Genomic DNA, 20,064 nt, shown 5'->3' with positions numbered 1-20,064 from the left:
ACCAGAGAAAATACGTCACACTGAGGAGGATATCAGGAAGTGGAGATCCTCCAGCTGGTTACTGAGCTGAGTTTACACCACATGATAGAGCGGTACATGAGGTGTTAGAGTGTGTAGAGCTGATGGTACAGTGAGTGGATCAGATACTGCAGCAGTGCTGCTGGAGGTTTTAAACACCTGTGTTACTGTGTTACAACAGTGTTACTGCTGCTTTGAGAATAGTTAATTCAAATAGTAATACTGTGGGTTGTGTCTTGTAGGTGCCTTCCGTTAGGCAGGGTCCTGTAGGCAGCTTCCTGTGGACAGAGTCCTGTGGGCAGCATCCTGTAGAGAGGCATTCTATGGACAGAGACTTGTGGGCATTAGCCTTTGGGTAACGTCTTGTGTGGGCAACTTCCTGTGGGCAGGATACTGTTATCAGAGTCTTGTGGGCATTGTCCAGTGGGCAGTGTCCTGTGCATAGCTTCTTGTGGGCAATGTTCTGTATGCAGCATCCTGTGGGCAATGTCCTGTGATTGGCGTATTGTGGGCAGTGTCCCATGGGCAAGGTTCTATAGGCAGTGTCCTGTGGGTAGTGTTGTGTGTGCAACATTCTGTGTTCAGCATAAAGTGACCATGTCCTGTTGCCAGCATTCTGTTGGCAGAGTGCTGCGGGCAATGTCCTGTGGTTGCCGTCCTGCAGGCAACATCCTGTGGATAGAGTCCTGTAAGTATTGACCAGTGGGTAGCATCCTGTAAGCAGCTTTCTGTGGGCAACGTCCTTTGGACAACGTTGTGTGGGCAGTGTCCTGTGGATAGAGTCCTGTGGGCAGCATCCTGTGGGCAGTGTCCTGTGGGCAGCATCCTGTAGGTAGCATCTTGTGGGCAACGTGTGGTGGTCAGGGTCCTGTGGTTAGCACCCTGTGGGCAACGTTCTGCGGGCAGTGTCTTGTGGACAGTGTTATATGGGCAGCATCCTGTGGTCAGTCTCCTGTGGTAAACGTCCTGTGCACAGTGTCCTGTGGTTGGCGTCCTGTGGAAAACGTTGTGTGGGCAGCATCCCATAGACAACATCCTGTAGGCAGCATCCTGTGGGAAAAAGTTCTGTGGGCAATGTCCTGTGGGCGTCGTCCTGTGGGTAGTGTCCTGCTGGCGGTGTAGATACGCCTGCAGGCTAATGGGAGTCTGATTTTGGCAAAACACATTTTTTTTTATCTTGTTTAATGGGTGATTTTAGTTTGAGGTAGGTGTTAAAACATCCTGAGTCACAATAAATGTTTTTTTCCAGAAAATATATTGTATTATTTATTGAGTGAAGGACTAAAATTATAACTTATTATCTGAAAATTCAATAATTAAATTATCGTGACAAGCCCAACAAATACCATTAATCATTATCACAATAATGCAGCCTGGGAATATTATATAACTGCAGTTGTATAACTGTTCAGTGTGTTTGTACTGTAGATCTTCAGCAGAGGGCTTCATCTGATTGGCTGATGACTAACCCATGAAAGCTGCAGTTTTTCCACAGCTCTGCGGTGAACAGTGTTCAGGTGAACAGAGCAGAACGCTGAAGAAACATCTGCGCTGAACGATTCCTCAATCATTTCTCATCTAACAGCTCGAAACACAAAAGCCTGAGTGTCCCTGAGGTCAAGGACAGGGTCTCGAGACGCTGCTGAAGGACAACCGAAGAGACACAGCAGTGGAAACCCCTTTTCACTGAGAGGTTAAAAGCTGCTGCAGCACAAAGAACTCTGGGAAATGGGAAAATCAGGAAAAATCAGCTTTTAACGGCTGAAAAAGAGAGTCTCTGTACGTCTGTGTGATGCAGTGAATAGTAGTACTAAACTCTGCTTTACCACTGCACTTTAATCACTGGTATGCTGTAAATCTAGATATATAGAATTTAGAAAACAGATATATGATATATGTACTTACTTAAAATGTATTAGAAGTACATTAATATTATGCACCGTTACAATAGCAATCCACCAAAGACAGAGCTCACCTGACTCTTAAAGAGAACGATGAGCAAGAGATGCTCTGATTGGTTTATTATTTCATGTTACGCCCAAAATTAATCACACCCATGATAAATTATGAAAATTAGTATAGTTCATGCAATGTGTACTTTTCCCGACGTTACGATAGCAAAGATGCACTAAAACGCCCTAAATCAACTGTGATTAGATCACTGAAATAAGGTCCAGAATATTAACAACTGGATCTTTAACTGACCAGACTTTCTTTTATCAAACGTTTCGCGTTTCTTGCAGCGTGAGTGAAAGCCTCAGTTATCGAGGACACGTGTACAAGGTTCACACGACACAAAGCACAGTATTGTGAGTATATATTGAAGCATATATTCATTCGTGATCTGCTACAGAAGCAGTCTCCAAGAAACTCTGAGTGTCTGAGGAGTAAAAATGACTAGCGCCTCTTCAGTTTGTAAAGAATGTGTGAGAAAATGATTGAAATGTTTAAAAAACAAAGAAAGATTCTGATGCAATAAAAAAAACTCTTGATATTGAATTCCGTGTTTTTGTAGTCGTTTTGCTATATTTAGTGATACATTTGTGTTTGTTTGGAGTTTATAAGCATACAATACATATTCTACTTAGTTTTTACATTATTATTCCTTTAGACACTTAAAAAAAATGAAATAGACAAAATGTTTCTCCCTCTCAGTATTGCAGTTAGATGGAATTAGGAAAGTTATATAGAATAAAGTTACTGTTTCTTCTTACAGCCCAAATCACCAGTTTATACATTTCAAAATATGTCATAAAATGTATATAACCCCACGGTTATATAAAGATATCTAATGGGATTAGCCACCCATCCCTACTGTACTTTTTGTAATAATAATTTTGGGTATGTATGGGATTTAAAAGAGATACAAAAACATTGTCTGTTTTGTAATGCACTATGTTGTTACATCTGTTATCTGTAAAATTTTCAACAAAAAGAAATACGTTTATAATGTTTTTGCTTCTACTGAATGTATGAAACTGTTACATTTATATTCAACAAAACCCTAATGTTTATTTTGTTCCATTATCTTCTTTTAATCAATGTTTTTTACATTTCGCCAAGAATATCGGTATCATAAAAATTCCATGAAATATTGTAATATTATTTTAGGGCCATTTTGCACACTAAAAAAGTAAGTAGAGTACAAAGCTTGTCTCTGCGGCTGTACATTATATTCAGGTACAAAAAAGTACCTTTTAGTGAAAGTCCTTTTTTGTACCCATGGTTTTTGTGCCAGTAAAAATTATAAAGATTATAAAACATTATCATCAACTAAATATGGCTCAAAAACTTGGTGATCCAAAATTGTCTGGCTTTCAAATAAAAAATGTGCAATTTAAATATATATTGTTCATTAGTACAGTGATACAGAATACTGAATGTACCTTTTAGCTGCAGGTTAAATGGTACAAATCTGTATTTATTGCTGTTAGAAATTACTTTGTACATCAGAGGGAACAAATCTGACCCTGTAAAGACCAATATTGTACCTTTGAGGGTACGATTATGAAGAGTGTACCTCTGTTTTTTAGAGTGTGCCCAACCCCTAAGGTTTCTATGAACAAGTAGATTCAGATTTCCACATGCTCTCAATTGTCTCAAACTTTTTACTTTACAAAACAAGCCTGATGCTAAATATGTTAATCATGTCAGTTGGGCTGCAATTAATTATTATTTTGGTAGTCGACTAATCTGATGATTATTTTTTGATTAGTCGATTAGTCAACGATTATTTCTGCCATGTCCTTCATCTCTAAAAATGATTAAAAAAAACAGCTGAACATGAGATTTAAAAGGCATTTAAATGTCTGGATGTTGTTTAAACGTGGAAAGTTCTGATATTTAGTAAGTAAATATGTCATCTGTTGTGTTTGGGCACTTTTGGAGACACAGAATAAGCTGAGTGTAAACTGTGTGAGTGAGACATTTACCCGTTATCTCCCATTGCACTTCTGTCTCCAGCACTTTGTGTAATGCAGTACTGTTAAAAATGAACGATTAATCGACAATGAAATTTGTAGTCGACAATTTTAAATAATCAACATTGTCGATTATATCGACTAATCGTTGCAGCCCTAATGTCCAGAAACAGCATTAAAGCAGATGCCTTCTATACAGAATCTTTTACAAGGTTTTCCAGGCATTTTCCAACAAGACTATGCAAAAGCACATGCTGCACAGATTACACAGGCATGGCTGTGGAAAATGAAGCTATGGGTAATGGGCTGACCCTTCACTACTTGTTATACTCAGCGCAACAATATCTTATAAGTGTTGTGAGAAGGAATGCCAACATTATAAACTGGTAAATGCTTTAGTTGCTCTTTGAGTTCACCCCACTTAACTCAACAACAAACAGAACACTCAACCAGCAGCTCAGTTTCCTCTGCTGAGAAGAGTTTGTTGGACACGTCCAGGTAGCTGCACCGTTACAATAGCAATCCACCAAAGACAGAGCTCACCTGATCTACTCTTAAAGAGAATGATGAGCAATAGACACTCTGATTGGTTTATTTCATGTTACGCCCAAAATTAACCACACCCATCATTAATTAAGAGAATTAGTACATGCCTTTTGCGCTGCTTTTCGAGCTACGCAAGGAGTACTTTTATCGTTGTTACGATAGCAAAGACACACTGACACACCCTAAATCAGGCTGCACTATTCACTATTCAGGTGGGCGATGTGGCTGTAAAATAATATCACAATATTTCATGGTATTTTCACGATAACAATACTTTTGGCGATAGAATTTTATTATTGCATGCAATATGATATGATCCAATGATCAATGATCCAGAATGTCATGATACTAATTATAATAATAATGCACTCCAAATATCTCCATATATTCAGGATTAACGTAAAATAAATGATACTGGAAAGATATAATCTGTCTCTAGTAGATATATAATGGGAAATGAGAACAGTGTGAATTTTTCTTTTGCTAAAAACAGAAAAAAAGTAGAACCCTGATGTGATAATTAGGGGTGGATGATATGGTACCATATTTCAGGGTATAATATCGTTTATGATATTTTAAATATTTGGCGATATTATCACGTACGATACGATATGGCACACCCCTACTATTCACCATTGACCAGTGTGCTATAGATCACTAAAATAAGGCCTCCTGGGTTCATACTGTCTCTAATCATCAGCTCCAGTCCAGCTCAGGCTGCCACTACCAGGAAATAGCTATTAACCAGCAGAGAAAAGAGGAGGACAGCGCATTACAGAGACACTGATAAAGAACTGCATGACCTGAAGAAACATATCAGAACGAGAGAGAGAGAGAGAGAGGGAGAGAGAGGGAAGAAGCTGAATGCCAAGACAGAGAACATTTGAAAGAGTCGACCGAGGACAGAAACCAGCGACAAAGAGAACTGGCAGCTCTCGGAGAGAACATGAAGAACAGAGTCAGAATACTGCAAATTACTGACACCTCCAGAAAAACACACCTACGCATGCATTGTTTCTACTGAAATCAGGGGCGTTAAAAGAGTTTATCGTGATTATGTTTGTTTTGCTTTAGATATTACTAGATTCTGGATTGTACTGCATTGTATATTAAGAACCTGTATAACGGGGCGTACGAAAAAAGTACTCTACTGTCTCTACTGTTCAGAGAAGACTAGACTAGACTAGATACTAGATACTACTAGCATTTAAGCTATAAAACACTTAAGGTACGTGTTATAAGGTGTAATATTGGCACTGCTGTGATGGGGTCGTAGGCACGAGGGCTCAGGCCGAGTATAGATTAGATCAGCACAGCAGTGCCAATATTACATGTTATAGCACAAACCTCGAGTGTACTATTGCTTAAATTCTGGTAGTATCTAGTATCTAGTCTAGTCTAGTGTTCTCTGGACAGTAGAGACAGTAGAGATTATACTACAGTTCCATTATCACTGTTTATTAAAGATTTTAAAAAGTTAATGAGGAGGGAAAAATACAATCTGTTTGGTTATAAAAACTCTGCCAGTTAAAGTAAGCTCTGGATTATCATTATATAAATCTAAGCTTACTGTAAATAAACTTAAGAGCTTTACTCACCCAAATAAACAGTTTTCAGAAAAGGAATCTGTGTAGATTAAAGTCCAGCACACCTTTAACTTTAAAAGAATTTGTGTTTTTAAGAATTAAAGTTGTGTTAACTTTAATTGCTGCCCCCCAGCAGCAAAACCTGCAGAATTACAGAAAAAAAGTTTCCACGTCCCTATTCATTCACAGAACTGTGGAAAATGTTCTGGGAACGTTAAGAAAACTGTGCAGGTTCATGTTAAGGGACAATTCCAATTCCAAGGCAACATTCTGGGAAGGTTTTGTTAATGTTACATAAAAGGTTGAGGCCACATTCTGAGAAAATGTATAAATGTTTAAGCCCCTAATTTGTGATCCTTAAAAGGCAGTGTTACCAAATTGACATTACTGTGATATTCTCAATATATCATCAATATTTTCCTGGTATACAATAGCATATAAAGGACAATACATATGTTGCAATAATTGTAAATGTAAATGTAATGATTCTCTCTATAGAACCTAATCCTAAACACCTAAACCTAAACCTAAACCTAACCTCAATTGTGAATCAACCGTAAAACCGAACCCTTATCAAAACCTTAACCTAAACTTTAAACCAAACCTTAAAATGTTAGCATTTGGGATTGGGTTAGCATCAGAGTTGGGTCAGTCAATATAGAAACATTTACCTTTAAATGTTAGTTAAGCATTTGTGAGGCGTCTATAATGGACCATCCAAATAAAGTGCTACAAAAAAGATATTATTAATACAGACAAATAGATATGTAATATTTTTAAACATGCAGCAAACCCCTGCTGTAACCTTACTAAAACTATACAATTTTTTAATTCTATAAATTGGGCAGCTTTAGTTGAACAATCTGTCAAATACAGAATTCCATACATTCTGTATTGGGCTAGAACTGCAGGACAACAATTTTCAGTCTATTTTGGTCCTAAAAAAATAACTTTTTATAAGATACGGGTGTAAAAAACAGACTTTGCCTGTTCAAACTGAACAATGTAGGCTCACCTGGCTTCCCACAGAGGACAGACTGTGCTTTCAGAGAGATCTCAGACTGATAGAGATAGACTCTGCACTTAACAGTACACTCCAAACCCAATACAACTGACCTGTTCAAGCTCCGCCCACAAACATCTTCTGTCACAACCTGTACTGTTGCTGAGCAAAACAAGCTTTAGCAGAACAAGACCCTGGTACAACCTTTAAGAGACTGTAGCTTTTTATATTCCAGCTCTATATGTATTTTATATGTTCAAAAAGCATTTTCAGGAGTTGGGCTCTGACCCTTAGTTTTAGTATAAAAAAACTCTTAATTATTCAGTATACCAAACGATTTTGAAAAATTTCATGCTCATATTATTGGAGGAACAGTTTGGGGATGACCCCTTTCTATTTTAACATGACTAATTCACATTAGTGCACAAAGCAAAGTCCATAAAGACATGGATGAGCTGGTGAGTTTGGTGTGGAAAAACTTGACTGGCCTGCATGGAGTCAAATGGAGACAAAGTTTCATGAACACACTCCTAAACCTTGTGGAAGGCCTTCCCAAAAGAGCTTTCTCTTTTTATGTATATAAAAAGTATTCACTCATCCATTCATATCATTAATTCATATCAGTAAAACAATCGAGAACAGTAGTTGTCTGACTGCATTGCACATATTGTAAAGTTTGGTAGAGGGGGGATAATTATGATTATAGTGTAGGGATGTTTTTCAGGCGTTGGGCTTGGGCCCTTAGTTTTACTCAAATTAACTCTTAATAATTCGGTATACCAAGAGATTTTTTACAATTTCATGCTCCCAACTTTGAAGGAACTGTTTGGGGATGACTCCTTCCTGTTTCAACATAAAAAGCATAATGCACACCAGTGCACAAAGCAAGCTACATAAAGATATGAATGAGCTGGTGAGTTTGGTGTGGAAGAACTTGACTGGCCTGCACAGAGTCCTCACAAATTCAAATAAACACACTCCTAAACCTTGCGGAAAGCCCTCCCACCTACCCAAAAGAGCTTTCTCTTTATATAGTATACATATATTCACTCATTCATTCACTCACCCTTTCATAACATTACTGAAAGAATCGAGAACAGTACTTGTCTGACTGCATTGTGCAAATTTTAAAGTTTGGTAGAGGGGGGATCATTATGATTATAGTGTGCGGGTGTTTTACAGGAGTTGGGCTCTGCCACAGTTAGTTCCAGTGAAATTAACACTTAATTATTAAGTATACCAAGAGATTTTGGACAATGTTATGCTCCCAAATTTGTTGGAACAGTTTGGGAACAACCCCAAAGCACAATCCATAAAGATATGGATGAGCTGGTGAGTTTGGTGTGGAAGAACTTGACTGGCCTGCATGGAGTCCTCACAAATTCCTATAAACACATTCCTAAACCTTGTGGAAAGCCTTTACATAAGAGCTAAAACTCGATGGGTTAAGAATAGGATCACTCCATTTCATACAGTATGTGTGCAAAGGCTAAACTTTAGCTAATGCGTGTTATTAAATATTGATTAACCCTTATTAAAATTAGAGTATTTAGAGTCTTCAGATTTTGTGCTCGGTCTAGCAGTGTACTTTGCAACCCAAAGAAAATGAAGCTGTCTGAGCACAGCAGGTTTCGTAACGCCTCTGCCTTTGCTTTTCATATGAAGGAAGTCTTTATAGATGATTGACCCAAAATGTTTTAAAGTAATAACAGCATTACGACACAAATTCATGCCGCTGTGTTTCAGATAAAACTATGCCAGTCCATAATGGAGAGACTGGATAATGAAGTCAGACTAACAGTGCCAGTCATTCACATTCGCCATCTCTTTCTTTCCCAATGTACCTTACCATAATCGCTTTCCAGATAGAAAAGTTTAGTGGGTTAGTAGGCTACACAGGTCAGATTTTACATAAACCATCATCATTGTTACCTCATTTCTGCAAGGCCAGAATTTCGCTCCAACGCTATCGCCCTTCACTTAAGCAAAATCCTGCTCTTTTTCAACTACAACATATTGAATTATTGTAAAATTACAGTCAAAAGATTGACCAAGGACACATCATTGTAACGTACCATTTTCTCTTCAACACTTTCTGGGTGTATATGCATTACTGACCATACTTTATTCCATACTGTCTTTTCTTTCAGTCACTGTGACAATTGTGGACCCAGTTAGCCAACATCCAGCTCTAGACAGGTTTGTAGGTTAGCTATCTTATGTCACTTCCGCCTCTGAGAAGTTTGTTCAGGACTAGACCCAACTTTTGGGTTGGTTTTTTGAAGTAAACCCCTGGCAATGTACCTGTAAGGTTCAGTGAAAGTTCTACTTTCACACACGTAATTTTTTTTCTACTGTGTCCCAACGTTCTTCCCTGCTACCACCATCTGGTTGCTCAGGTGATTGGCTCTGATCTTTGCAGGTCCAGATATTACCAAACCTAGGCCAAAAAAAGAGGCACATGCCAAAAACTTTACCAAGCTTTAACAGATCAAATTTGTTGTCTATCTAACTGTTAAGATTTTGGCAAGATTATAGTTTTTTGGTGTATATTTGCCTTTGAAGATGTCTGTTAGAAATCTCCAAGGAACTGGTTCTAGAGACCAAAACTCCACATCAGTCTTGACTTAAACTGGACTAGCAAACTATCGGTCTTGACTCAGACTCGGCTCTAGTGAACTTGACTATATAGGAACCCAACCTTCAGAAAAGGAAAATCAAGTAGTCAGGTCTTCTACCTCCATGGTTCCCAACTCTAATCGATGAGTCATTTGTTGTGATACTGGAGGTCTGGTGTCCAGCGTAGTCTGGTGATTTCCTGCTCAAGCATATCACCTAAATCTGGTAAACTTTTAAGCCAAAGAGGAAGGGATTCGGTAGAGAAATCACCAACCTTAGGGACCCAAGTAGTCAGGTTTGCAAACCAGATCCTGGCATTATCACTGGGACCTTCCAAAAGATTTTTTCACATCCTTTCATCCAGACTGAAAGGAATTGGGTTTCATTTCTATTTTTTGCTGTTTAAACTTCAAAATCAATCTGAATATGCCAAAATGTTGATTTAGCTTGAGAGTCTGAAAATATCCATATACATTTAGAACAATCTGTGGAATTCCAACTTAACATTCAAACCAAACCTATGCCCTCTCTTCCGTCTACTGAAAACTACAGTTCATGCAGAGCTGCATTCACACTTATTTATGCTAACCTATTTATTGTTCCTGTTACAGATCCTTTTATCTGAACTAGGGCACGTCCTGCACCAGCTAAAGCCAAACGTTTTATTAGAGTTATTCAATCTGTGCAACTGACATATTAAATTATTAAACCCTGCAAGAACCAATTCACATCTTTTTGCCTTTTTACTGGGCAGGGAATTGGGTCAAGCCACCCATAGCTAGCTTGTTACGCTTCCTTTAGTCATTGCAACAGGTGTGAACTCTTGTTTAGAGCCAATGTCCAGCTGTAAGCAGGTAAGTAGGTTAGCAAACTTAACTAATCACTTTTCTGAGAGGTTTGGTCAGTACTAAACCTACCAAGCTAACCCAACAAGCAAGTCTTCAGTGAAGGTGGACTCAACTCTACTTTATACCTGATTACCTCTGGTTGTATCATCACTCTAAAGATTGTGTTTTTTTCAATGTTTCCAGCCACATTTCATTGGGGAGCTCTAATAATGGAAAACAAGCCAGTTACTAGGTGCCAAAAAGTGAGTAGAGTCCAGTACTAAAATAAATACTAAAATAACTAAAAACATCCAGCACCTATAGAACAATTAAGAATGGGAAAAAAATGACCTGTAGTCCACTGGGCCACAAGACATTCATTGTGGTTCTGAAGATTTGGGGTCCAGCATAGTTTGGTGATTTCCTGCTCAATCGTACCATCTAAGTCTGGTAAATTTTAAAAGAAGAAGTTGAGTTTGAGTAGGAAAATGACCACATTACACTGAAAAGTTCTAAGAAATGTGGATTTTTTTGCCTGAAAATAAATAATTTTGGTTTGAATATGTATGGCAGTATAAACAATATTGGGTTGACATCAACAATAGAGAGTGAAAAGGCAGGCAGGTTTAAACATCAAATGTAAAAATCTGGTAAAAAAGCTGGATTTTCTCAGTAAATTGATTTTTGTTTGTTTTCTTTGTCAAACCTAACCACTATTAGGCTATCCCCATTCGTTTTAACACATTTTTCAGCAGTTATCATATTATTACTGAGGGCATGCATGTAGGTATAAAGACTAATACATAGAGAGACAAATGGATAGAGAGATATATAGCTAGATAGCTAGCTAGATAGCTAGCTAGCTAGCTAGATAGATAGATAGATAGATAGATAGATAGATAGATAGATAGATAGATAGATAGATAGATAGATAGATAGATAGATAGATAGATAGATAGACAACACATTTTATATCAGCTTACAGTAATCATTTTATTACTAAGGGCATGTAATAATCGATAGACCGACAGATACATAGGTAGACAGATAGAATGAAAGTCAGTCAGATATAGATATAAATAAATATATATATATATATATATATATATATATATATATATATATATATATATATATATATATATATATATATATATATAGACAGACAGACAGAAAGTCAGTCAGACAGGCAGTCTGACACACAGAAAAAAATAGATAGACAGTTCTAAGATCGGGGTTAAGGAGATGAGAGTCCAGTATAAGAACTAATTTTCAGATAAATCAGATTTATAATTATTATTAGTCAGTTATATTGTGTGTCTGTAATCCCCCTCACTCTCAGACGCTTAGTCAGTATAATTAAATATAACATATTTGTTATATTAATAGTATTAGTCTGTAGTGTCGGTGTGAGTGCGGTCCTACCGGAGGGGGAGCGGGACCGGGGCTCTTTTTTACCCGGTTTACTGAGCGACTTCCCCGGACTGGCCATGCCTGCAGATCCGCGGTTAGCTTAGCCTCCAGCTAACAACCAAACACACAGCTCTAATAACCCGCCCTAACTACAGCCACAAACACACACAGCGCGCGCTCAACACAGAGCTTAATCACCCGGATATAATATACACGGGTTATAGAGCTGATACACACTACAGAAACTGTATAAACTAGCGATAAAACTCAATAAAAACAATAATAAACCCGCAGCCGGTTAGCTATAGCTCTCTCTGACTAGCACCTGCGGTATCATAGCAACGGACGCCACCGGGGTAGCCCTGGCAACGGGAGCTCGCGCACGAGCGCGCTCACCTTCACTATCACTGAACAATAACACTAATCTTATAGGATCTATCTATCTGTCTATCTATCTATCTGACTTTCTGTCTCTCTACCTACATTTGATCTCTCCGTCTGTCTACTTCTCTGTATGATATATGTATCTGTTTATCTATCTGTCCTATTTTCTGTCTTTCTGTCCATCTATTTATCTGTTGCTGTCTATCTGTCGCTCACCTTTACTGAATAATAACACTGATCTTATAGGAGCTTCTGCTATCTATCTATCTATCTATCTATCTATCTATCTATCTATCTATCTATCTATCTATCTATCTATCTAACTGTCTGTCTGTCTGTCTGTCTGTCCAATTATGTATTCTTCGGTCTCTTTACGTTTCTGTGTGTCTGTCTATTTATCTGTCTTTCCGTCTGTCTGTCTGCATGTCTATATATGTATCTGTCTACCTATCTATCTGTATGTCTGTCCGTCTGAATCTGTCAGTCTGTCCATCTGAATCTGTCAGTCTGACTTTCTGTCTCTCTGTCTATTTACTTACTGTCTCTCTCTCCATCTCTGTCGTCTGACTCTCTCTCGCTCTGTCTGTAAGCCCCTCCCACTGGGCGGGGTCTCGGTTTCTCCGGTATATTAACGGGGCGCGGGGCTCGTGCTCGGTACAGACCTGCAGTAAGGTACATATGGAGGTTCCGGTTCCCGCGCGCTCTCAACACCTGTTGATCGGCTACAAGCGCGCTGCGCAGCACCTGCTCTCCAAGGCCGGGATGCGCGTATTAAAGCTGCAGCGGAGCGCGAGCGCCGCCGCCAAGGACCCGCAGCGCTCCTCCCCGCTCGCGCAGCTCGCCGCGCTCGTGCTGCAGCGGAGGCGGCGCCGCCTGCCGCTCGAGTCCGCCGCGCTCGCGCCCAAGCCGCGGAACTGCCGGCGCGTGGTGGTGCTGGGCGCGCCGCGCGCGGGGAAGACCAGTCTTGTGCGACGCTTCCTGCGCGAGGACTTTGAGGAGCGGTACGAGCCCACGCGCGAGGACTTTCACAGGAAACTATACCAGATCCGCGGGGAGGCGTACCAGATAGACATCCTGGACCCGGCCGCCGAGCGCGAGTTTCCCGCCAAACGGAGGCTCACCATCCTCACAGGTGAGCGCGTGCTGATGCTTTACTAGTTACCTGTAATTTTTGTTTTTCTGCTGCCAGAAACAGAATTCTTTAAAAGAATAATGTTCTGTACCAGCGAATACTTTGGAAACTTTAAAAGGTACCAAAATATTACTATATTATATTATATTGAAACCACAAAGGTAACAAGAAAGTTATCTAAGAGAAATTAAATTAACAATGGTAGCAAATGTTTTTTCCTCAGCTCCACACAAGAAAAATATTTGACTTTTTATATTTAAAACAGAAGAATCCTATATTTCAACCTATTTCAAAGGTTCTCCATTATAAATGGTCCTAAGGCACTAAAAACTCTGATTCTGATTTTTTGATTGTGTTGAACCCTTTATTAGTTTTTAAGTTCTTTCTAATGGATTTTGATCTTTCTAATAGATAATGGATACTACAAAACCTTATCAAACTCTTTAAATCTGTTCAGGTGTGTTCTTTGAGATGAACCAATTGTAGAACTAAAAAAAAAGTTTGTAATGGAACAAAATATACTTTACACCCACTTTACACACTTTTAATTTATTAGTAATAATTGACAGTATTAATCAAAATTCTCAAGCAATACAATTCAGTAATGTTTAGTAATCTCTTAACTACTGAACAATTTAACAGTGTTTTTTAAGTGATTTTTAAGTGTTTTTAAGTTTTTAACTGCTGTTTCTACTGTGTAGGATAAATATTGACGCTAATCTGTATGTGTGTGTATATGTGTTTAGGTGATATCTTTCTGCTGGTGTTGAGTGTGGATGACCGTGACTCGTTTGAGGAGGCGCTTGCTCTGCGCTCAGAGATTTCCCAGGCTAAGACCGCGCTGCTGCGCTGCTCGGCGGAAGGCGCTCGCGTACCCGTGGTCGTCTGCGCCAACAAGACGGACCTGCCGGCGTCGGAGCGCGCCGTGTCGCGCGCCGAGCTCCTACGCGCCTTCGGGGGTAAAGACTCCGCCTGCACGCTGTTCGAGACGTCGGCGAAGGACGGAGGCGCCGGTCTGGAGCGGGCGTTCGAGGCGCTGGCGGCGCGGGCGGGGCTGCCCGTGGAGACCGGGCCCTCGCGCCACCGCAGACTGTCCCTACGGTCCTACCGCAAACTGTGGGGAGGTGGGGCAGCGGGCAGGAAGTCCGAGGCTCACGATACGCCGTGCGGCGCACTGCACCCGCTCGCCCGCCGCCCCAGCGTCAGCGCCGACCTCCGGCTGGTACTCGCCACGCAGGGCAAAAAGAGGACGAGCAAGACGGGAAAGAAGTGACTCTGAGAAAACAAGTAATTTGACTTATTGACTAAAAAAACTGACAATAGCACCAGTATTGTATTGTAGCAGACCAGCGGAACCATCAACACCCAAAGAAACCTTTACATGGTCCTGTACCTGGTCCTCAAATGTCCTGAAAAACCTCTTGTGAAAGCTCTTAGTCCTATATCATTTAAAATTAATGGGTTTTACAGCGCACCAACAAGTCACAGACTGTCTTCGGGTACTATATACTACCCAGGCAAAGATATATACATATCTATATATATATATATATATATATAGTAATGGTGCTAGATTGCATCTGAAAGTCACAGAACCATTTTCAGTACTGTAATAGAGCCAAAAGCATCAATGGCGTAACGATGGCATAGTTTAAAATACATCAAGCATTCAGCATGCCGAAACAAACCAGTTTATTTTGTAATTAGTATTTTCCAATTCCAAGTCTTGTTGTGTCCAACATGTGTTAATCTTAATCTAAACTCTGGAGTCTTGACTTCATTTGTCTATGATCTAGAACCACTTTGTGTTCACCGATAATGTACTGTATCTGCTTCTGTCTACACCTGAAGCAGGGAATTGTTCTGGATCTCCAGCTTAAACCAGATTTCGATTCTTGTTTGCATTCACACCGAACCTCTTCCTGTTTAAATTCCGGTACACTTTTAAACATGAAGGTTTTTTTCTTTTTTTTTTAGCTATATACCATAGAACAAGAATGGGCAGGCCTATAGAACAACTACTTTAGGTTCTATGAAGGACCAGACAAAATACAGGTTTAGACAGATGTTTTTGTTTTTTCTTTGACAATCAAGGTCACATTTCTGCTAGGAAACAGTGCTAGATTGACATCGAACTCCAAAATTTAGGTTGAACCAAAAAACTGGACTGATGTCAAAACCCATAATTTTTCTAGACGTTGAAATGAAAGAACAACAAAATCCAACATTGGGTTGACATTTAAAATTGAGAGTAAGACTGATGACAAAACTGTTAGAAATGATATTTGTTGGAAATTGGACTAAAGTCAAAAACATTATACAAATGTTTGTTTTTTAAAGAAGTTCACGTTGTACGGATGCTAACTTTATGAAGTTTAGCATACCTTACAACCTTACGTTGATTTAACTGCCAATAATAAAGTTGCAGTCTCATGTTTGCTAGATGTTTTCAGTAAAAAAAAAAAAATAGGATATCGATGTCAGCTGTCCTTACAATTCTACATTACAGTAACATTGGCATTAGACATTGCCCTGATACGGTTCTTCACACTGGATCTTTATGGTTCTTCTATAGCATTGCTTAAAGAAACCTGAATAGAACCTTCATATTCGAGAGTGTTAATGATATCCGGGTAACAGCACATGTGTGAATGTGTGTGTGTGTGTGTGTGTGCACGCATGTTTTACTTGAGATCAAACACAGACTGTATTACCATCAGTGTCCTTCCATCAGTATCAGTGTAAACACTGCTGTGCTGCTGTAGAGTTTATTATAACTTTATTTATTAATGAATTAATTTATTTATATGTTTGTTTGTTTGTTGATATGTTTATTGTTTGTATAGCGTCTGAACTGTAGCACTGATCCAGCACTGTAGAAGAAATGTGTGTGTAATTTATGGAGACTGCATGAACGTTCTGATCAGAGCAAAGATTTTCAATAAACGATTTTTATACTGAAAAATAACTCTGAGTCTGATCTGTGAGAGAGAGAGAGAGTGTGTTAATGACAGATAGTGTAATAGAGAGTCTGTGAGAGTGAAAAAGAGTGTGTAAGAGAGAGTGTAAGAGCAAGAGTGCCTAGAGAGCAAGAATGTAAGAGAGTGAGAGTGTAAGAGAGAGTGTGACAAAGCGTAAGAGTGAGAGAAAGTGTGAGAGAGAGTAAAAAAAGTGTAAGAGAGTATAAGAGGAAGAGAGTATAAGAGAAAGAGAGCACAAGAGAGAATGTAAACGAGTGAGAGAGTGTAACAGAGAGTGTAAAACAAAGCATAAGACAGAGAGAGAGTGTGTAAAAGAGAGAAAATATGAGAGAGAGTGTTAGAGAGAGAAAGCATAAGAGAAAGGTGTAAGAGTGAAAGACAAAGCGTAAGAGAGAGAGTGTAAAAGTGAGAGTAAGAGACAAAGCATAAGAGAGTGTAAAGGAGAGAAATGTGTAGCGAGAGAAAGAATTTGAGAGAGTATTAGAGAGAGAAACAGATAGAGCACCATAAATGGAAGCGAGTCTGGTACAGAGTGTAACAGAAATAGAGAGAGCTGAGCGATGTGTAAGAGCGAGAGAGTGAGCGCGAGAGTGAGTGGGTGAGAGAGAGAGAGTAGGTGGGAGGATGTACTATATGGGGAATCTGCAGGTCACTGACTGCTATTATAATATATTATATAACATTTTAGAGAAGGAAAAATGCGTGTCCAATAGCATCCTACATATTTACTATAATCAGGGATAGATGTGGAGATGCACATGCTATAGTAAACCAGATGATCTGAGATTAAGGTGATTTGAGGTGATTTAATTGGGATGAGAGGGAGCTTCACAGCATGAAGGAAAAGCAGCAGCTATTGTTCAGCACCTCCAGGAACTCCTTCCTTCAAGACGCTGAGAAAACTATTCTTGTGACTCTCCCTCATGAAGACACTGAGATTAAAATCTCACCAAGAGTATTCAGATCTGTACTCAAAGATACATGTATAAAGTTCAAAACAGAATCTGGTTTATTATTAAAAATGACATCACAGTTAGTTCCGATTGGCTGAAAGACGCTTTATGAGTGCCGTTATCAGCCGGTAATGCACTGTAACCGAAGCTCTCCATGTTTTACTCCGCCAAATACAGCTAACCTAGCAACAATGCAGCACTTACAAACCAAATACAAACCAAATGCGATGTCATTATATACCTCTGGGGGCCGTTGGAACCCATAGACACAGTGTAGAAACGCCAAGCCATGTCTCCAATAGGCGGCGCAGGTAAAGATTCAAAAATACGCATTATTACACATATTCACATATCAGTCACCAATATCAGGTTAAGAGCTGTTATTGTTAAAATAAAAGCATATAAGCGTTTATATTTTCCAGTTAATATTTTTGGGGCATTGGGTATATATTTTTGGGTATATATTATGCTGCTGGGGGTGTGCCGAAGTAAACAGAACTTTAAATCTTAAAAAAAAAAAACATTTTCTTTTAGTTAAAGGAGTGCTGGATGTTAATCTACACAGATTTCTCACCTAAAACCTGTTTATTTGGGTGAGTAAAGCGCTTCTGTTTATTTACAGTAAGATTAGATTTACACAATTTTGACAGAAATGAACGATAATGCAGAGCTACAATACAGTGCAGGTACAAACAGAGCAGCAAAGGAAACTGTTTTATCGGGCAGGGTTTTTATAACCAAACAGATCGCATTGTCTCCTCCGGTTTATCTCAAAATCTTTCAATAAACAGTGATAGTGGAACTGTGGTATAAATATATCCCAATAATACACTGGAGGTTCGTGCTATAACGTGTCATATTGGCACCGCTGTGCTGATCTACTCTATACTTGGCCTCAGCAGTGCCAATATTACACATTATAGCACAAACCTCCAGTATATTATTGCTTTAATAATTCAGCATGAGTTAATGTATAGATTAAATATAGTCTTCAATATTAAATTTACAATATAGAAGATCATAGAAAGGAAGAAAAAACACACTGAATGAGAATGAGAAGAGGGGTGTCTAAACTTGTGACTGTTGGTACTGTAGATAGATGTACTCTGGTGAGAGAGGTAGTCGTGACTGGTGTTTGAATGCTGGAGTGACGGGCAGCTACAGTCACAAAATCACTGCTGAGTCTCCTGAGACGAACAAATCGGTACAAATACACACCGAACCCATCACTGCAGAAAAGTGTGTGTGTGTGTGTGTGTGTAAAGAACACACTGCTCTGCACATATCACACATCCTCCCACACTGCTGTGGAGGACAGTCCTGAGCAGGGGCGTAGCAGCAAATTCGGGGCCCTGTACACTCTCAGTGACAGTGGGCCCCTATCCATGCCAGTACACAAGGAACGTGAGCAAAAATTTTCATGGGCCCCTCTCTCTACTTGGGCCCTGGGTGGTCAGGTCCACTTTTCCCCCCACTACCACACCCATGGTCCTGAGGACATAGTGTAAAAACATGCTCCTCAGGGTCGAACAAAAAAAAAAAAAACGTAATCATTTCCAAACCAACAGTCTATTTTCATGCCTACCATGTGTCTGGTTTAAACAGCAGCAGATCTTCTGAATATATCTACACTGATGGGCGTGGTGTTCTGGAAATGAGGTGTGTTCAGGTACATTTCTGGAGATTTGTTATCTCTATCTTGGCAACAAAAAACTGACTGATTTGCTCCACTGACTGATTAAAACCCTGACAACAGTCAACAGTCCGACGTTCATCGCTATCTTGGCACCACAACTTTTACATCAACAATATATCAACAGAATAGTAAATAAAATATCATTGCTGTTCCCGTAAATGAGCTGCTGGAGCTCCTTCACAGCGTCAACCAGCAGCTCAGTTTCCTCTGCTGAGAAGAGTTTGTTGAACACGTCCAGGTAGCTGCACCGTTACAATAGCAATCCACCAAAGACAGAGCTCACCTGATCTACTCTTAAAAAGAATGATGAGCAAGAGACGCTCTGATTGGTTTATTTCACGTTACTCCCAAAATTCGTCATCAGAAAACGAACGCACCACTGTCTCTTTTATTTATCACCATTCCAGACAGATAGACATATAATAATGATATTAATGAGTCAAGTGTAAAAATGAGCAACATCGCAGCAGCTTATCCTATTTTAAACTCATCTATTTAAACATTTCTCAGCTCAGTAAAAGTGTGAAAAAGCGTTCTTCTTCTTCTCCAGCGTCACTGAGGAGACCCCGTGTATATTTCACACTTTTATTTCTGGGAGATACAGGATGAGTCCATGTGAACAATAGCTGTGAATCTCTGAGCTCAGCGTGAATAATAAATAATTTTAGAGATCAGACGTGTGATTCAGAGCAGGACGGATCTCCCGGTGTTCTGATCCATATTGAGAGCTCAGGGAGGAGTACGGTTTTCACTAAACGCTGCGTCACTCGCTAACGTGAAGAGTGGGCGGATTAGAAACGAGGGGATTCCAAGAAGCAGCAGAGGAGGAGATAAATTTAGTGAGGAACCAGTAAAACAGAAGATATGTGTGGAGAAATGGAGCTTTTATAAAGAGTTCTCTGAATGCTGGGTACTGTATGTATGAATTAAGTAAGGGGGTAACAGCAGTGTTAATCTCTCATATGCTGGCAACAGATGTTGCCAGG

At 39.5% G+C, this 20,064-nt stretch overlaps 2 protein-coding genes across 2 annotated transcripts in view; one reads left to right on the top strand and one right to left on the bottom strand.

Annotated features, from left to right (window-relative positions):
- The window catches only part of LOC103027038 (mycbp associated protein), a 45,875-nt gene extending 33,610 nt beyond the window's left edge, over positions 1–12,265 (bottom strand). The window contains exon 1 of the mRNA XM_049469735.1: positions 11,945–12,265. Coding sequence (XP_049325692.1) covers positions 11,945–12,011 — 67 coding nt within the window. The 5' untranslated portion in view covers positions 12,012–12,265. The remainder of the gene's footprint in view (positions 1–11,944) is intronic.
- Positions 12,266–12,366: 101 nt separating this feature from the next.
- Positions 12,367–16,410, top strand: si:dkey-27j5.5 (dexamethasone-induced Ras-related protein 1). The gene is made up of 2 exons (XM_007234253.3): positions 12,367–13,448; positions 14,195–16,410. Exons 1-2 carry the CDS (start codon positions 12,995–12,997, stop codon positions 14,719–14,721), a joined length of 981 nt encoding a protein of 326 aa, XP_007234315.3. The 5' UTR covers positions 12,367–12,994; the 3' UTR covers positions 14,722–16,410.
- Positions 16,411–20,064: the final 3,654 nt, after the last annotated feature.

This window comes from Astyanax mexicanus, chromosome 21, assembly GCF_023375975.1.
Source record: "Astyanax mexicanus isolate ESR-SI-001 chromosome 21, AstMex3_surface, whole genome shotgun sequence".
Taxonomy (NCBI): Eukaryota; Metazoa; Chordata; class Actinopteri; order Characiformes; family Acestrorhamphidae; genus Astyanax; species Astyanax mexicanus.
This window is presented reverse-complemented; position numbering and strand designations above follow the sequence as displayed.